The following is a 20,964-nucleotide window of genomic DNA, read 5'->3' as shown; positions in this document are numbered from 1 at the left end:
GCCAGAATTTCTATTAAAGCAGTTATGAGTACAAGTCTTTTGGACCAAGTAAATTTTTATTATTATTTTGGGAGGGATATGAATTGCTTAGCAACCCATCGTCAATCCAGCCTTTGCAGATGATTTTTTTTAGAAAATCAGTTTAGTGTTTCTTAAGCAACTGACCTATGAATCATTCAAGTACAAAAATAATTATCAAACCTAACTGATAAGCACTGTTTTGTCAACACACAACAGCTTCTCAACTGGCAAATAATATTAATAAACTGTAAACTGTAGGCAAAAAAAAAGCAAATTGGGGTATATCATTGTGAAAAAAAGATATGGACATGAGAATATCTACCAATTTAAAAAAAAAAAACATCAATATTGTAAAGTATTAAAATCAATAAATTAAAACAGAAGAAAAGACACATTGTGTGAAATAGTAACTCATACACCCCCTACAAAAAATCACTCTTAAAAGAACAGTCACTGAAGGGTGCAGCCTATCATCTATGAATTTGTCCAATCACCCAACCGTATTGGCAAGGTAGTCCATAGAAAGCAGGGAGATAGAAAAGAAATCTTTGTAATTGGATTTTTGTCTTACATGTAGTATTATATTCTTAAAGTATGCTGGTGTTAATATGTGTAGTTACAGCGTACGTCATCAGCTGCAAAAAATGAATATATCAACATGAGGCTGTGGTATTTGTTCTGGTGCTTCTAGGCAGCTTATATGAAGGCAATCTGTCTGTTATTGAGGGAACCAAATAAAATAAGGCTAATGTTTATCAAGAGCGAAAGAAAATAAGCCATGTTGCTGAACAAAGCCTTATCTTCCCACATCATCTCTTCCTCTTAGTTTCTCCAGCTCCCTGTCACCCCCCACCCTGTGCTCATTTTCCATTTTTTATTACAGTAATCTTAGCCATCTTGTCTCGGCCTCCAGACTTTGGCCACTTTGCTGATCTACATGTCTCCAGTTCCTCAACAGAAACACTGGATTTACTAGAGAGGCGGCCCAACTCAACATGAATTGTACAGAGTTTGAAATGCTGGAGCTATGAAGCATGTCGACACGAACAAAAAGCTTCTGTTGTACAACTCGGATCCAGCAGCTTCATTTAGAAATGGGTAAATAGCTGTACAGCACCACTATATTTTCATTTATGCAATTGTTTTGTTTACGTTGACATTTCATACTTCATAACTCAACTCATTGTGAGAGATTGTGATAAAGCATAAAATAGGATTCCTTTGTACCTCTAAACTAAGCAAATTATGCTGATTGTTCACAAAGGCTTCTCTTCAAAGTGGGAGGGGAAAAGGTTGAGTGTTGGAGAGTTGGAGTGCCTACCAACTCTAAAACTTTCAGTAAAGAAAAAAATTTGTTTGCCTTTTGTAAATGTGTGAAATTGTTCACTAAGTGTTACCTTTACCTTTCCTCTCACAATGCATGAAAGTGATTTCAAAATATATGCTTGGAAGAGGCAAAAGCTCCTGACAGGTACACTCAGCTGCTGTATTTGAAATCATGTGGGATCAATGTTTCCTGAGTCTTCCTCCTCCACAACTTATGAGTGCAAATATGCAATTTTCACAGCCGTTAAAGGGCGGGTGTGCGCTCACAGCAACCAGTCCGCTTTTGTTGTTCGCTAAAACCTATAAGCTCTTTTATTAGATCTTCTTCCGAGGAGCGCAAAGGGAATATAATTATGAGCTTATTAACAAATGCTACCATTAATCTCTGATTTCCCCCAAGACACCCGTCTATAAACCAAACATAGAGTAGATCTATTAAATATTTACTCATTTCTCAAACTCTTATGTAAGATCCGTGGGGAGAAGAGAGCTGCCATTTTATATATCCTTATCCTATCTGAAAGAGGTTGTAAATGTTTTGAGATTTTTCAAGTCAAAAAGGTGTATTAATTCTGTTTTTTCTACAAATATGTATTTTTTGTGTTTTCATTTGACAGAGGGCTTTCTGTGCAGCTTATTCCCAGATAGGGAATTTCCAGATTGAAAAAAACACATTTCTTTGCTGTAGGATGTAAAAAACATGGGGTGTGAAATTTTCACAGTGGTTAATGGAAAAAGCATTTTATATAGTATAACATTTTTTATATGGCGTTTCCTCTTTGCAGTCAGGTATATTGCAACTTTTAGCAAGCAACATTGTGTGAATTAACTGAGAATAAGTTAATAAAAGCATTTCATTTCAAGTAAACAATCATTTGAAGTACATGCTGTGCGCATTATGCACGCATGAAAACATTACTTCCAGCAAACATAAGCAATTTCTATCTACTCTTTTGAATCAAGTTGAACTTGTTACCTTGCTGTTAGTATCACTTGAAAAGAAAAGCCAAACAGCATATTGACAGTTTGGGGGTTTATAAACATTGTAGCATTGTGAGCAACGGTAGAAATGAGCCCTTAGCTCATTTTAATATGTACTTGTTCCCTTTCATTTGCCTTGGGTCAATAATTCACTTCAACAAACATGAGCAGTAGTGCATGATGTAAGAACATCAGCTAAGTCAGAGTAATTAAGGGCTATGTGTAAAAGAAGAACGGTAGCACATAATTTCCCTAATTAGCTTGAAAACCAAAGCAAATTAAAGCCGAACAGAAAAAAGCAGGTATATAAGCGATTTATAACCTGATTGTGTGTCTCCTTCTGTCCTTTGATGCATATTTCTTTTATTTTATACTTCATGCTCCGGGAACCGTTTTAAATGATAATAAGCTCCTCTTTATGAAAGTGGTTAGTGCTTTGTCGCTTCTTAACAAATAGGAACGCTGACATTCTAGAAGAAAGACACAAGATATGCCTTTCAGATGGTCAAACAAGGCTGTCTCTGAAGTTAGTTACCATAGTTATTGCAAAGAAAATCAAGAATTACAAATTATATGAGAAACAGTTCACACACACTATCCTGAATTCATTTTGTTAATTCATTCATTGAATTTCAGATCAAAGACCTATTCATACTGCTTCCTGTCACCATGAAACAATACGCTGCGGTTGCTCACCTTCTCAGAAACTCCATATACTCCGTGTGTTTAATGAGCCCCGTCCTCATCATGATCGTCTGAAAGCATTGTCGGTCGATGGCCCACAGCTTCACATTTGTTAAGGCTGGAAAGAAGACCACACACAGGTAAGGCCATGAAAGACAATTTCTGTCCTCTGGGAAGCGGACAGAAATAACACAAAGGATAACACAAAGGCACATACAGTTTATGCATAATGCATATTGTGGAAGAGCCTTATGTTTCGTGCATTCACAAAATTAAGGTAGCGCATATGCTGTGCACTTGAAACAGAAGAGAAATCAGAGTTAGTACTTAAACCCAAAACAACTGCTCCTGGGAGGTGTTAACCTTTATGTTTTGTTGCAATGTGTAAAAAGAACTATCATCCAACAGCGTCTTCACAGGTCCGTCCAACAAATCAATCAAACAGCTGCAGCTGATACTGAATGCTGCTGCTCGTGTTCTCACTAAAACCAGGAAGATAGAGCACTTAACACCAGTTTTAAAGTCCCTCCACTGGCTCCCTATAGCTCAAAGAATAGACTTTAAAATACTGTTAGGTTATAAATCACTGAATGGTTGAGCACCACAATACATTAAAGATTTGTTGCTGTTGTATCAACCTTCCACACCTCTCAGGTCTTCTGGTTCTGGTCTGCTCTGCATCCCCAGAACCAGAACCAAACGAGGAGAAGCAGCATTCAGCATCTATTCACCACAAATCTGGAACAAACTTCCAGAAAACTGTAAAACAGCTGAAATACTGACTTCTTTTAAATTCCAACTAAAAACCCACTTGTTTAGAGTTGTATTCAGTTACAAAATTATTGACGGAACCTGACTTAATGTTGTGTTTTTATTGTTGATTTTATGTTGCATTGTGTTTTTGTGTCTGATTTGATGTAAAGCACTTTGAAATGCCTTGCTGCTGAAATGTGCTATACAAATAAAATTTGATTGATTGATTGATTGATTGATCCAGGTGTTTTATTTTGCCTTAATTCTGGTCTGGAGCACAAAAAGAAAATTCTGTACATTTTTTTTTTTTTCTACCAAGCAGTTGGGAGTTAATTTGTGTTACTGCACGGCTGGTTTGCCTCGAGTACTGCTACAACATTTAAATTGGTTCAGGGTCATGATTTGACTGTGAAATATCCAATTGTTATTAGTTTAAGTCTCTGAGTTGGACAATTACTCTTTGTTCTAGGAGCAATTATCAAAATGTGTGACATGACTAAAAGTCACTCTGATATTCTTCTGTAACATTTCAAAATTAATTATTCGCAAACTGACTGCTGTCTGTGCTGGCCCAAGGCAGTGGCAGCCCAGCACAACATACAAAGCAAATGTTGGCTAAAGCGGTGCAAGTTGTTTTCTTAAGTAAATTTTGAAACGTATTTGCAGCCTTTTCAGACTAATTAGTGAGAGAAGCTGGTGTATTAAACACCCTTTGTTTTCTTATTTTCTTTTACAAGAAAGCAACAGCATTTTTCTACTAACACATTAATGTTGTGTGATTTTTTTGACAGTATTCAAACTGTTCCTTTTTTTCAGTGCCAGCTGCATGCGCTGTTATCAACACCAGTTTTTTTAACAACTAAAGAGATCTCGAGCTTTTCACTTTGATACTGAACAGAACAAATTATCTCATGATCAGGCCAAAGTAGTTAGAGCTGCATTTAGGAAATTGCTATTAATCACGCTACTTTAATTCAGAAATGACCAAACATAATTTTTTTGTTTTTGAGAGACTCAAATCACATCTTGTAAAGTGTGAAAGTATTTAAGTATGTACTTGTATTCAGCTAGAAATCTTCATTTCTAAAACTCAATACAGATGTATCCAAAGGCTCAGTTCTTGCCCCACTTCTTTCCTTCTCTTTAGTTTATATATTAATGATTACCACAGTTGTATCCTCGTGTGTGTTTTCGAATACACAGTTTAATGTAATTTGCAGGTGGTAAGGAAATGACATCTTGTTTTGAGTCTTTTACTGCATGGTTGGATAAGTCAGCTCTGATACTGAAATGCTTAAAAGGTGTACCAGTGTGCTGTTTCCTTGAAAGCTCAGTCTCTGATTGATCCCCAGTATTTAAATCTAATGATCCAAAATGACCAATACAGTAAAAATACTAGTTAGTACAACTGCAATGTGATCTGCAAGCTTTGAGGTTGGATACAGTCTTGATTTAATAAAGTGAATCACACAATTGTAAAGAAAATCTGCCTTGGGCATGCCGATGGCGAAGGGGTAAAGCCAGAGGCCCGAGTGCTGACCTGTTGACCTTTCCCTCCTCTTTCACAACCCGTATTCAAGTCTGACCACTGTTAAATAAAGAACATTGAAGCCAGAAAAGTGTCCTGGCAAATGTAACCCTATGCCTGGGGTGCCAAAATATGTTATGTGAAATAGACCAAAATTTTCCAACTGAGTGACAATAATGCTTATTGCTATTCTATTCTATTCTATTCTATTCTATTCTATTCTATTCTATTCTATTCTATTCTATTCTATTCTATTCTATTCTATTCTATTCTATTCTAAAATGGGGCCATATATTAGCTTTGGCTATAAGTGTTTACTGCCTTACATGTCTTACATGCCTACACATGAAATATTAAATAGAACCAAACTTCTAAAGAGTAAAAAACCTGTCAGAATCTCGTCCATTTGCCATCTTCCTATCTGGCACGGATTTTTTAAAATTCAGTTTTTGAGATTCTTTTCATCACATTAAGTCTCAACAGCTGTTTTTTTTTTTTTCTTCTTTTGACTCCTCTGTCATCATTTTTGATCAGAAAATGTCAGAATATCACTGGTAAGACATGCAGCCTCTGTTGAAATCCAGACCGCCTGGGGTTTCATCAAAGCAGTGGACCTCTAACCTACAGCTGAAAGTCTTTTTTTATTCTTGAATTCATTTTAAATAAGACATTGGCTCGGAACCTGCACAACAAAAAACAAAAAATGAATATTTATCTGGCTGATTTAATTCTAAAATTAGTTCAGTGCTTCATCTTATTGCTATCCGTTTCATATAAATTATCCACATTATCAGCATCTTCTGTGGGAAAATGTTATTTCAGCTTCAACTCCGCCATTGTGTACCTGCTCAATAGTAGTTTAGCAATAAAGTGAAATAAATCTATGACCTGATCCACAACAGAATACAGAAAACCCCAGAGGTGACAACTGGGCATGAGGACATCGGGTGATAGAGCAAAAACGAAAGAAAGAAAGAAATAATAGTTCAGATAGCAGACTACTTGTTATTTTGTCTGAGTGTTGCTGTACCCTATCTCATCCTCCAGGCGTGAAGTTTCTCAGAAATTTAAAGATAAAAATAGCTTTTTTTTCCTGATAACCTCTGGAGTTTATTGATTATAGAGGGATTATTTTTCTCTTGCTGGCTCCGGTATTGAAGTCATCATGTACAAGACGGGGGAGCAGTGGTTTGTTTCACAAGTAATTCTTCTAAAACGAAAAAAGAAGAAAAAGAACGCATTTGGCATTAAATTGGATACAGCCAAACCAAACTCATAAAGAAGATTATTTTACATGGAGGTTTTTCTATTCATGCACAATTTCTTTAAAAAGTTAGATTTTTTATACGTAGACCAAATGCTTCCATTTGTCCCATGACTGTGGAGTTGAACTGGGAAAATCAAATGCAATTTACTGTCCAACACTGGTACATATCAGTAACTTTAATGTAAGGAGAACTTTATTTTACTTGAATAATGCAGACCAAAGAGTGAAAGTCATTTCATACAGTATATAAAATGTTACTAGAATTTTTTTTTGGTTGTTTTGATGACTGTAGCTTACAGGTAATGACAATTAAGTTTGTTTGCAAATAAAAAATTTACACACGACTGAGTTAAATAAAAGTAATGATAATTTAAAAAAAGAGATTATGTAGGTTATGGCCATGTTATAGACTGTAGAGTTATGGGAAATGAATGCTGACATGATGGCCGTGCAACAAGCCAGAACTGACAGTTATTACTAAGAAAAGATAAGCCAGAAAATGTAATTGCTTAGAAGATGGCTGCTCACAGAGAGCTGCATCCATGCATATTGATGGACGGTTGCAGAACCAACAGGGATAACTACAACCTAGAGGAGGTACAAACTTCGAATCCTGTTTCATGAGTCGATTTCTGAAACAGAGACAATGTCAGGGGCGTTTGAGTTACTTATACATGAAAAATAATTGAACTGTTGTTTGGTGAATCAAAATGATCTTTTAAATAAACTTTGCAATTAGGAAATCAGCTAGTGACCAATAGTAAAACATTTTAATGAAGAACTATGAGGTTAATGTAAAGTGTGTTTAAGTGTCAAAAGCTGCACTAGAAAAAAACTGTGTGTGCAATGAAGAAAAATTCTAGTTGAGTCTTACTTTTTCAGCTGAATTAATGAAAAACGTGACACTTTTCTGATATTCCAATTATTTGAGATGCACCTGTATTGTCTTTAAGGACCCATTCCCTGCCTCATTCACGATTTGAATCTTGCTATAATTTGGCAGCACTTTATAATTAGGTCAAACCACATGAGAAATGCCCCCATTACAGAAAATGACACTGCTGTCAGATAGATACTGTTTCCTGGAGAAGAAATTCTAAGACACAAAGAGTGTGAATAACGTGAATGACAGACACAAATCTCAGAATTATGTAGAGATACAAGCATAGCCAGAATGCACACAAATACATGTTTTATCTGTGAAATCGCACAAATTGCTTTGAATCCTAAACATAGAGTCTAAATATATTTTCCACAACATTACATTTCTCCTTCCACTTTTTCAAGCCTTCCAAGTGTGTTACTAGTTTCAGCTGGATCTGGTTACACCTTATCTAATCACAAAGCTTATTTGGACTGTTGTAATGCGCAAAATGGGGCCAAATTGCCCCAACTCGGAGCACAGACCCAACAAATCTTGTACATAGATATAGGTCCGAAGAGAGAAATGATTTGACCCAGAGGCAACGTGAGTGGGAGGTCAGACATTATTGGCAATTGTGTAGTGTTTGCAGTGAAGTATTTGGGAAGAAAGTGGGAGTGTAGAGCGCTGGGAAATAAGATATGTAGAGAGCCAGCAGCGCACAGCAGTAGGTAAACGTGTTATGTAAGGACTTGGCTAAATTGCAGTGAGACTCTGGGAGCTAGTTAGCTGGTGCTGAAGGTACAGATAAATATGAGTGCTCAAGGGTTACTGACCACTTACTTCACAGTTTGCTTCTGTGGATCTGTGCTAGCACAGCCTGAGCAGGACAAATACGAAGATGTGCATCAACAGTATTTATAAATATCCTAGGACTTCCCCCATGTATCTGATATACAAAGTGTAAAGGACAATACGTGAGTATCGAACGTGATTTCCTTTTGTTCGTTATCCTAATGTGCCCCTGAATATTCACAATAAACGTTAAACAATGGAAATCATTTTGTAATATTTTAGAATTCTTTATCACACATAACTTTTTCGTCTGTGCTGGGTATGCACATTATTGCATATGTTCTGTTTTTCAGCAGTATCTGTTCTCTTAATCTCCATCTTTCTATGCCAGAAAATTGTTGTTGGCATTCTACATTGTGTTTGTTTCTTGCTCTCGTTGTTCGTTTTCTGGATAAACCAGATATTTATATGCAGACAGAATTCTCAGTTAAGTTAATTCATCTCTCCCATTTCTTGTCATCTGGAGTCCTTTCAAATTTCCACTAAAACATGCTAAACTCATTTCTTAACTCCATCTTGTTGACAGGCATTCAACATCTATTTTCCTTCTGTATTGGAAAGTTCCTCTAATTCACACAGATTTCTGCCTTAGAATAGATGAAAATTGAAAACCAATTATTCAAGTTACCTTCTTTAATGGATCAACAGTGCAGTTTGGTCATACTGCTAAAACTTTGAGCTTCCTACCCATGTTGGGTTAAATTATAAATACAGGAGACATTGCAAGTGAAAGGAAGCAGGCAGGAAAAAAGATACATGCAGAGGAAGCAGTTACTCCTGTATTCAGTTCGATCATAACTCACTGTAATTTTGTTTAAGATAAAGAGATTATGCAAATGTGCCACGTGTGTTCGTTCTTGTAATACAATTATGGCTAAAAATCACATAAACATAGGAGAAACCATTTTATTGATTTATTGTACTCCTGACATTTTACATCCAGAGATTGTTATGGAAGGAATAAAAAAAAATATTACAGAATTAGTGCGACATTTTTCACAATTTTGTCACTGGTATATATATGAAAGTCTATAAGAAGTAGACTTAATGTCATACTGTGGACTTTAAGTCATACTGAAAGTCATGTCTTTTCGAGACAAAAAACAGAAAAAAATATATAACCAGATCTGGCACAGAATCTCAGAGTTATTAGTTATTAGTCAGGTCATTAGTCAGTTGCTACGGTAATATCCTTGTGAAATATTTTGTGTTAAAATATTATTGCAACTGGGTAAAACTGGGACTTTTCACATAAATTTATTTCAGTTAAAATATTAAAAGACATGAAAAAGGACTTTCACATCTTACTGTGGTAGAGGATACAAAACATGCATCATAAAACAAAGTTTCTGTCTCACTTCCTCATCACACCATTGGCTGTGAAATGATGTGTTTTTCTATCTGCCTTCTGCAGCAGGTGATTTTACAATATTACTGTGGAGATTATCCAATTGCCTGGAAAAGAAAATATATAGCAAAATCTCAAATGCAGTTATAAATATGAGTAGTTTGCATACTGATGCTTGGTCATGATCCACATTGCACTTGTGGATGATTAACTTCGAGCTGCTGGGCTTCGAGAGACAGTTTGTGTCTTTTAACTAATTAGAGAGCGCAACAGCCTTAAGAGTTTTCTGTCGGGAACATTGTTTTGACGCTTAAATGGTTATAAATTCTGATTCTGTTAAACTATTGCTTTCAACGTTGTGAAAGAGATCAGTGAATGTTCTACTCTTGCTTTTAATTAATTGTTCTTTCATCATTTTCTCTTTTTAAAGAACTTGTCAACATCAGTCTTTTTTTTTTCCCCCTTCCTGACTTTGACAAACAATTGTACACAAAGCCACAGAGTGATATGAACTCTGTGTTTTGTTTAGGAAAGTCTCACAGGAATACAGCTGTCAGGGCTGGGGGTGGGTGGAAGAAAGTAATCTCCTTTCCCCTAAAGTCATTAATAACATCAGCCAAGTTTGATTATATCTACATGAGCTCTTTAGAGCGTGAGAAAGCAGGACAGGTCATTTACTAAGAGCGGCAAAAACTCTTGAGGGTAAAAAAAAAGAGAAAATTGTGTCAATGATCGACCTAGTCATTGCTAAAATTTTAATCATAAGGTCTTAGTTGAAACAGCAGGAAACCAACAAACGCATTTGTTTTGTGAAGCTTTTTGTATTTCAGGTAATATTTCCAGCAGTTTGATTAATTTTTGAATTAAGGAAAGTACATAAAAATGGGAAAAGTCGATCTTTTTAAATATAAAAAAGAGCAACAGATTTAATTATTGTTACATTAAAATTTCCAATAATATCTTAGGTTTCTCAAAAAGTTTTTATTTCTTACATTAAGTGAAACATAAACTTTTTGTTAATTCCCATACTTACCTGCCTTGAAAGCGGGGCTGTTTTAAAAGTGCATTATACTGAAAGTCTCAGGTGGTCCAAAGATTAAAACATCATTTACCACTCCAACTCCATAATACAAACAAACATCTCAACCTTTGCTTTCAGCATATCTTAACTGGAAAGTCATGTGTTTCAATTAACATTGTATTACCATGAAAGGCCACAGTAAAATAGTTGTTAAAATGGCATCTTATTTGTTGAAAGAAGCAAACAATCTAATTTATTTCAAGGTTTCATTCTTTCACATCTTCAGCATTGTATTTCTAATTTTATGAAAGAGAGGATTATTATGTGCTTTTAAAGAGGAATCCTTTGTATGCTTTGAAAGAAATTCTTGAGGTAATTTGAAAAACTACCTTCACGTGTTTGGATTTGCTATTTATTTCTTTACAACTGTCACTGAAAGTTCACGAATTACAGTTCTACATGGACACCTCTTATGGGTGCCAGTGTCATATACGTTTATGCTGTTGATGATGCAATTGGATATTGTTTTTTTTCAAACACTGGAGCAATGATTCAACAATCAACTTCAAAAAAATCTTGTACAGGAACTAGGAGCACAGCTTGTAGTTTTTATTCCAGAGTTTCAAAAATCTGTGTGAAGATTCAAATGTAATTAATATAACTGCTCCAATATTTTGTTCAAACTCCCTTTGCCAACTAAACCTCAACACAACACTGTCTGAATAATAAAGCAATTATTAAGCATGGTAATGGCAGCAGCATCCTGAGGTTATTTCACTATCAGTTGCACAGATGCACTGCAACTCAACTTGACATCTGATTAAATGGTGCCTAAAAGTGATGCCAAATTTAACAAATATATAATTAAAAATATAGTTATGTTTTTCACCTATAAATGTTCAACAACAAATCCAAGACGTAATATTTTAATGGAATGAACAAAGCAGTGATTTTGTGGAGAAGAGAGCTATAAATCCAGATTAAATATGGTTTCCGCGTTTAAGGAAAGGAATTCTATTTCTAAATGATTTTGTTTTCCTGTGAAGAGTTTTGAGGTTACGCTTTGAAAACTCTTACTGTCTATTGAATGGATGCACCAAGGTCTGCTTTTGAAAGTGACTGAATGTTCTAGTGGTCTCGTCTAACATCACATTAAAATGAAAGCAAAAAATGTGCCAATTAATTCTTTGTCCTCTACTTATAATCTGTTACCTTCCATATTAAGAACGTTTGTATTTATCAGCACCTTTTTAATTCATTACATAACCGTTTGTCTTGTTTATTTGTTCTAAAATGTGTATTAACTAATTTGTCCGTGAGGGCCTCATTTGTGCGATGACTTGTGGTCAGACCTGCACAAAAACCTTTGAAGGGCTGCAAACGGGCCGAGGGTGAAACCTTCAACGACACAGATCTAGTTGGTGGAAACGCTGGGCGCTCCAACAGGACAATGATCCCGCATCACATCAAATTTTGGAAGGACAGGCTAGCGTTGACCCTCTTGAATTGGCCTGTCTTATCCCTAAAATGTAGGAGCAATGGATAATAAAGCAGCACCATGGCAGGAAGCCCACCAATTCCATTAACCCTTTCTGCCGAGAAGAATTGTCACATATTGCCACTCTAACGATCTGCAAAAATCTCATGGTGCCGAGGTTTTGCTTACTAAGAGACACCTAATGAAAAATGTATTAGAGATTAGATGTATAATCCACAATAAATCTAAATTGAAATTAGTTATTTCACCATGAGAAAAGGAAAGAAGTGCCTTGTGTATGCACTAGCTGTACAGAAATATACAGAACTAATGACAAACAGCACAGAAGCAAACAAGAACGCTTTACATTAATAATACAAGCATTATGGTGGCGATAACAATGGTAACAAAGCTCGGTTGGCTAATCACTATTACGAAGGTGCTTGTCTATAAAGGGAATACTGAACAAAATTAAAGATAAACTGGATCTTCAGAGCAATGGTTCTGAAAGGTCAAGTGTACGTGCAGGTTATTGAACCTGGGGACAAGTGAATCAGGTCCAAATGTCACACAAATCCATCTTAAAGTTCATCAGAAATATAAGCATTAAATATAAATGTTAACCTTATGCTGGTGCATGAAGACAAGTCAGATGAAAAAGTCAGAATTCGTTAGCATTGATCCAATCTCCTAGAAAACTAATAGAACTTGTGCAATTGACTTTTTGTATGAAGCAAGACTGATATGGTTTTTAACGTTTAATGATGAGGAGAGTCACGACAGCAATTAGATTTAGATTTAAATGATAAATTTAATTATTGGATACACACTGTTCATGTACACACAAAATGTGAACTGCAAGGAATGGGATAAACTGCAGAAGCATTGATGTTCATTTTAGTGGTATGCCATATTTGTATGAATTTGTGTATCAACAGAATGACATTACATGAATAGAAGGACGTCTAATATAGAACATACAATTGATAAAATAAATAATGTAAGACTTTAGTTATTAGTTATCTTTTTTACACAAATGTGGCTTTGTAACATGTAGAGAACATTTATTTAATCTAAAGTAACCTATCTAAGCTCTGTCAAGTATTGTTTACTATATCCAGAGCTGTAAGTGATAAGAAAAACTTTTGTGATAAAAAGGAAAAAGTATTTTCCTTCCCCTTTCTAGTGTACCTTAACATTAATCAAAAACTTACTTTGTTCTGTATAAATTTCCCTCTTATTGGTTTGTGAGATAAATTCAAATTATTTATTGTCTTCAGCATAATGGATATTCATCAAGAAACCATTTTCCACAGAGGAAATCAGTTTGAATAACTCTATATATTTCAGTCTTGCCCGACTGCAGAAAATCAAATGGAGGAAATGAAGCGCGTTTGCTATTCATCAGCAGGCTGGTTATTTTTAGGTCCAACCTTCAGGTTGTACCAGGTGAAACTTTCAAAATGTGCCTTTTTTCTGTGGATCAATTCAAGCCCTGTACTAAAGAGTGTTGAATTACCAATTTTGCATGCTAGAAAAAAGGCAAAAAGAGCAACTTAGTAAACACTGTCAGGCCTGTTGTAGTGATTTTATATAACACCATGCAACAGAGTGAAATTATTATTTTTTTTTTTTTTGTGAGGATTCAGCGAACACAAGAGAATTGCACTTTTCATCTTCTCCAAAAATAAGCACAGACATAACTTGTTGCTGCATGTCATGAGGCCGTCTGTCAGTAAACACAGATGCTTTGCTTCCTGCTGAGAGAGGAAAAAAAACATTCAAATCTCTTCACCTAAAAATAACTTGAGAATCCAGAGAGAATTTCCCACCTACTGCTTGGCTTGTGCCGTTGTATGTTTGAATAGACTTTTGATTATTTCTTGTTTTGATGAAATATCAATTATTCTGACAAGAACAGCATCCACGCTGTGGGACTCCAGTGCTCTGCTTAGTTTCTGTAATATCCACAAAGAAGCCATTCAGAAGAATAATCATATAAACATTAGCCAAGTCAGCAGGTGGCCCAGAGATTATAAATGTCTTTATTTCTGTTTGAGGTTGTTCGTGGGGATAAATTATTCTGATGTTTCAAATATTACATTTGACTGAGAATTTATTTATATGATAATGTCATGTTTGTTACATTCATCTTGCCAACTAATGCTCAACTCAAGGAGATTTGTCATATTTTCAGGATTTTATTTTTCTCTTTGCTGCCACAACCACTGAATGGTATGTTTAAAATGCTATCCCCGGGTTAGCTTAGAGTCTATTTATAAATATACTGTGCAAAATGTAAATTTGAAACAGGATCCAATAACATGCTAACCATTTATAACTACCATTTCAAAGAAAACAGTCCATAAATGTGAGTGAGTTCACTGAGCTCTTCCAACAAAGCTTAGACAATTTATATTTACCAATGGGTTGCATCACCGCTTCATTCTGCAAAACTCTCACGCATTCCTCACTTACAGGAACGGAGACGACCAACTGGTGTAATCAAAGCTAGAGGCTTTGCCCTATCCCTACTTAATGTAACATTTCAGAGAGATTAAATCATTTGCCTCGATTTATGTATGTTTTTTGAAGAATAGCAACATTTTAAAAGGTGTGCTATTTATATGATTGCTTTCTTTTTCCATTAATTTTCCAATGATTTGTTGTCTGCTCCTTCAATTGCACTCATAAAAAGTTTTTTTTTTTCAGTTACTGTCCATTATTTTACCCTTCAGATCCTTCAACATTCTCAGAAAGCTATTTATGGAAGGCTAAAAGATAGGACTGTCTGTACTGACTGAAATGTTGCAAACCAACAACCAGTGGTTACTGTATACATTTCTTAAAGGATCTGCACTTATTAAGTGACAATAATGGCTGGTACACAGCTTTTGTAACACTGAAAAAAGCCATTTACTTTCAAACAAATACTTATGTTAGTAAAGAAATAAACACCTGTTTTGTTAGATTTAACAGTTAGAAAGACTCATGTAACATTAAGTACAACAAACAAACAAATAAGTATTTTTGAATAACAGCAGCTTGTATTTGAGAAAATAAATATAGATAATCATTTTTTTCTGATTTCATGATTCTACCAGTTATGTCTTTGACGTTTTAATGGAGTTTATGCTCTGAGTTTACATTCGCTTATATAATTTCTGAGAAACCACCAATGAATATCTTAACATTATTGAGGCATCAAACTTTGCATGCTTTTTTTTATTATTATTATTTGATTCTTAACATTCACATTTATTCTATGAAGCATAGCAAAATTATATATCGAAATAAATACAGAATTTAAATATGGCTCCTGTCATATTGAAGGGTTCCTCTTCAGCATGATCCAATTTATTTCTTTATTTTTTTCTACAGTTTTCAATTCATTCATATTTAGAAGACGAGACTGAGATTTATTATGAAAAAAATCACAATGAAACAACTATGATGGAGTGACCTGTAATATCTAAAACCAACTGGTGTGCTATGAAAAAACCAGTACTGTGTTGTCCTTTTCTCACAGTGTTATCGCACTCACCGCAGGCCTCACAGCATGGCATGCTGCTCTCATTTTTTATCAAACTGTTACAAAAAACAGCAATCAGTGCTCTTGAATGGAAACCATATTTTCCCCTTTGATCAACACAGCAGTACTCACTGCACCAGCTTGAAAACATTAAGTGGTATGTCCATTCAGTTACTCCAGCAAAACGCTGACCTCTAAACTGATATCCACTCTGATGTTACAGCATTCTGAATCTCAAAGCCAAAAGTAGAAGGGGCAAAGTCTGCAGGTCAAATTTCAGTTCATAAAATACCCATTTTTATGGTGAGTTTTCCAGTGAGAAGGATGGAGTCAGAAGACATATTGTCTGAGAGAAACAGCTTGGACATGTAGAAAACTGGCACCCTAAACAAAGGACTTAAAAGCTCTCTGGCCAGTCTGTCCCAAAATAACAAAAACGCCAGGGTTTCCCCCAGCGTATTATAAGGCTTATAAGATACAGAGAAAGTTGAGATTACGCTGAGAAAGTTGTTTTTATCAAAAAGAAAAATGTACAAGCTTCAAGACGATGTTGTCGAAGACGCCATTTATTTGTCCACATTGGATGTCCTTCTGTGTCAGATGGCATTTCCTTTAAAAAATAAAAAATCAAACTGAACAAATGTAGATTTGTTCAATTTCTTCAACAATGATCATCAGACCTGTGATAGTTTGTCTCACTACCATCCTCCTCAGTGTGAACAGATCTCTGTAAAGCAATGCTTACCACAGATCCAATTGTTGTTCCAGTTTAAATTACTGCTCACTGCTACTTTGAGTCTTTCTGTTCATTATCTATTTCATTTAATATGTTTTGATATGTTAGAATGACTTTTTAACCTTTTGCCAGCTCTTCAAAGCTACCGTAAGTTTATAAATAAATCATTATTGCCCTGACAGAGAAAAGTAAATCAACAAGTTATAGAGTCGCTCCAGCTGCTCAACATCGTCTAATGGAAAGATTCCAGTGCATATTATCTCATTAGCCTTTCCCTATTGTCTCATGAGACAAGCGTAAAAATGTCTAAGAAAAGCAGCTGCACCTGCAGGCCTGTTCTCTAAATCATCGCCATATGAAGCAGCCTCTCTGGGAGTTTTAACCTTTCAAGTTGTCTGTAGCCGCCGAAGAGCATCTAGCTCAAGGCTCACACCTGCGCACCGACTTAGAACTGGGACAACACCAGCGGCAGCAGCAGCAGGGGCCCCTCAGTCCAACTACTCACAAGCACAAAAAAATGTATACTGAATCACGGGAGGAGTGGAAACAGATGACAGAAAAAGCAAAAAGTTAACTCCAAACTGACTTCAAACAGCTGGGGAAGGAAAATGCTCCTAACCTCTCCATGTTACCACACGTTTCTGTTTTTCTTTTTTTTTTTTTTGCATGCTGGCAACAGTGCTACCATGGCAGCCATGGAAACGGAGTGGATTTCTTTCCTACTTCATCCCACAGGATTTCTATCTGCCAAAGCTATTCTTTCTGTCTTCTCCTCTCTGTTGTGGTGGTTTTTATGGTTCTCTGCTGAAATCCTTTCTCCCGTGACAATTATTATCCTAAACCGCTGCATGTATAATATGAACATAAAAAAAAGATTTGGCTCTCAAATATGAACTATTTTTCCAAAATTCCAGGCCAGAACTGTTCTAAAATATATTTTAAGCAGTTGTTTTATCGTTCCTGTTGCAGTTCAGTCACAACTACAGTAATGTTATCTTGATTCCTTCTCTGCCTTTTTAATTGCTTGTTAGTGCACAAGGCTAAAGTGTGCAGCCAATTTGCCATTTTATTCATTTTGCAGTTGCATCATTATCTTTTAATGTATCTGTAGGTCTTTCTCATCAGCCCTTCATTTCACTAAAATATGACTCAACCTCTAATTAAGGGTCAGTTCTCTAAAATTGGAAAAGAAAATGCTAAAAGAAAGGTTAAATGTCTTAATTTTCTGTTAAACCTTCCCCTCTGGTCATTATCCGCTTTTACAACTTGGTAAAACTCCAAAACATCGGGTTTGATCCTTTTTATTAATGTACAGGCTTTAGATTCTGTGTTTATGAACTATTATGCACAGAAAACTCCAGACTAACTAAAGAGCAAGACAGATTCTTTTAGAACTGAAGCAAGTATTAATATTATCATTATAACCTTCTCCTGCTGGCGTCTAGACAAAGACACTCTTATGAATGAAATTTCAATCTCAATAACTTATTTTTTTCTTGGTTAAATAAAGGTTAGGTGAAAAAAAGGTGTCAGGTTTCATATCCTCGAATCAAAGCTCATACTTGTATTTTATCTCCAGCAAGACAAAGTTGATTGCAAAATGCCAAACCTGCAGCACAGTCAGTAGCAATCTCCAACAATGAAAACAAATAAATTAAAAAAGCAAATGCATTCAACAGTTTCTTTCTGTGTAGCACCATTTGAGAGGAAATTTATTTAAAGAGTTGAAAGGGTTTTCTTTCTCTTTTTTATTTAGCTAGACACAAATACGTAATGGACTTTGCTAATGGCTTGTTTCAATAATCACAAAAATTTAATTACAATGCTAATGGTGTTTTGTGGCTCATGCAGAAGTGGTGGAGTCTGGCAGACAAAAGAAAGCTTCTGCTTACTGCTACTAAACTATTTGTGGAAAATATTAAAAATGTTACATTTTGTGGCGTCTATGAATAACTGCTCAGATGTGAAGCATACCTATCAGAGATGCAACAATACATAATGTTTCCCACAGAGAATTGATTAGTATTATTGCTACTGTGACCGAGAGAAAGAGAGAAAACTAGCATCCACACAGTCTGACAAGCCTTGTGTTTTATTATTTAAACAACAAAAGCTGTTATTCGCCGCTGTCAGCACTAGCTGTCATGTCTAACTTTGAGCCTGGTTCTCCTAGAAGTTGCATTCTTACGTTTTTGCAAACAAAACACACTCTCAATGGACAACATTAACACATGAACATTTCCTACTCTGAGGCTGATTTCAAAGACAACTCACGGCAGAAGGAAAGGTGAGTATTACAGCAACACGTTCAAAGACGTCTCCAGAACAATGTTGTTGCTTCTGCTTCATTGACAGACTGTGGTAACGCGACATGATCTGCTGGTTTTTAGTCAGTCGAGCAGTTGTATACTTTTCTTTTAAATAGAGACAACGAACAAAACTAACTCAAAAATAACAACTCAGAGAATTATATTTTACAGAGGCATTGGTCTATGTAACTATTACTGACTCCAGATCACAGCTACTAAAAGTGTTGATCTGTTTTCTGGATGTTGTGAAATATAAGCCAACTGTTTGGCCTATTGAAAGAAAGTTGTGTACTTGGTAAAAACGTCAAGATGGCTCACAGAGTTCAATGGTAACGTGTGCTCTGTAAAAGATGTTCTTGCACTCTCTGGAGGTCTTGGAGCACATTCTGCTTCCTTCATTTTTACAAAACAGTAATCGGTTTTCTTGCATGCGAACTCTCCCTTTTCCTTCCTTTCTCAGCATCGATCACTGCGCCAGTACAGTTGACACAAATTGACACATGTACAGACACAATGGTCACATTTAGTGTGGTGCAACAGAGTTAATGTTGGACTTGTGGTTCTTTAGTTGGACGTTTGGTTCCTTGTTATATCGATATATGCCTGTCACAGTTTTCTTTTTTCCATTTTTTACTGACAAGGAAAAAAAACTGTTTTATTTTTCTTCTGCTTTACAGAAATTGTATTTGTGCTGGTCTATCATGTAAAATGCCTCTTCCGGTGAAATACGGAGAGGGACGTTTTTTACTTTACAAAATTATGCTACATTTTCCAATAAGGTAAATATTATTTGGCTCTTCAAATTGACTTTCATGAAGTAAAAGATGCACACTGTAACTGATGAAAGGTTTCGTAACAAGAATGATGCTCTGGGTCTTAAACTTCTGGAAGTAATACTGAGTCGGGTAACTTCTATCTCTATGAACATAAGTCGGTGAGTCACAGTGCAGACTCCGACGAGCAAACATGCATATCTGTGAAGTGGAGCCGAGCCGTTAATCTTAAAGGGTGTATTTGCTTATATATTGGATGGTCAACAGTAGAGGGAAATAAAAAATTTTCATCATAATGAGAATTCAAGGGATAAATGTCAAAAAGCTGGGATCATTATGAGAAAGAAAATGTCAGTATGAGATTAATGTTGATGGTGAGCATATGAAACACAAATATATACAGCTTGGCAAAAATATGCATGAATTCATCTGGCAGTCAGTGGTTTTTGGGCCCTTTTTAATGTATCATAGAACCACTGTTGATGTCAATTGATGAGAGCAATTACAAACATCAGATATTTATCTAAATACATCCTACTTAATTTCCAAATTAAAGTGGATTTTGTGATGGTATTTTTTTTGCTATAAATTTTCCAATAATTGTTTTTTTTTACTGTTGTTCTAAAAGTGCTGGGTCAGATCTGGAAACAATTTTAGTGAATGTTAGTTCAAATATAATCCAGTTACACAGTTTTCTCATCAACCCCGCTAGAAAAAAAAAAAAAAAAAGAAGTATTCGCTAGGGTGTACATACCCCTCACTGGAAATCTGCAATAAAGTAGGAGAGAAAAGACTAAGCCCTGATTTTTGTATGGGCAGAAATTGTCTTGAAGTCAGGAAATGTTTGACTTTTTATTATATAATTCATGCATGGAAAGAGCCTCAGGTCTAAAACCTGCACACAATACTCAACCTCTCCTACGGAAATGTACACAATCAATTGTCTGCTAATGTGTGTCGACTAACTGGAAATGCCCAGCTGTACCTTAATGGCTTCTTTCATGCACAAACACTCCCTTATACGTCACCTGGATCCCCCCTTAAATACTCTAAGAAGCCTTGAAGTTATCACAGATTTATGACACTGTCAATGTTTACGAGCTAAAATCTTCATGTGCATAACAGTTAGTCCTCCGAGAGATGAAGACAAAGACTTGCTTTTCCATCACTGCTATAAAGATGGAGCTTACAGATATAATCTCTCTCACTGATTGTATTTGGAGTGACTGGAAGTGACATTACTTTCTTAGAGATGACTGCTCTGAAAACAAGGCCTGGATTCCCAGCAGCCTGTTATCTGTGGCGTTACTGAACAATTGTTGTGTTTGTCTGTCTAGTATGCATGTGTGTGTGAGCCCCGTGTTGTGGAGTTAAATGTGTATCATAATGCAGGTCACATGTACGTATCGTATTTCAACACTGTGCATGCAAGCTGTGAATTCATTCTGACGCATATGATTCAGCACAGGTCCATTGTTGTGATCAACACTG

At 35.7% G+C, this 20,964-nt stretch overlaps 1 protein-coding gene across 3 annotated transcripts in view; it reads right to left on the bottom strand.

The window, feature by feature from the left end:
* The window catches only part of LOC122842979 (cGMP-dependent protein kinase 1), a 95,826-nt gene that overhangs the window by 31,864 nt on the left and 42,998 nt on the right, over positions 1–20,964 (bottom strand). For all 3 annotated transcript variants that reach the window (XM_044137329.1, XM_044137328.1, XM_044137327.1), the window contains one exon: positions 3,025–3,130. In XM_044137329.1, the coding sequence (XP_043993264.1) occupies positions 3,025–3,130 (106 nt within the window). The remainder of the gene's footprint in view (positions 1–3,024; positions 3,131–20,964) is intronic.

The sequence above is a fragment of the Gambusia affinis genome, linkage group LG13, assembly GCF_019740435.1.
Source record: "Gambusia affinis linkage group LG13, SWU_Gaff_1.0, whole genome shotgun sequence".
Lineage (NCBI taxonomy): Eukaryota > Metazoa > Chordata > Actinopteri > Cyprinodontiformes > Poeciliidae > Gambusia > Gambusia affinis.
Note: the sequence above shows the minus strand (reverse complement) of the source record. Positions and strands in the feature narration are given on the sequence as shown.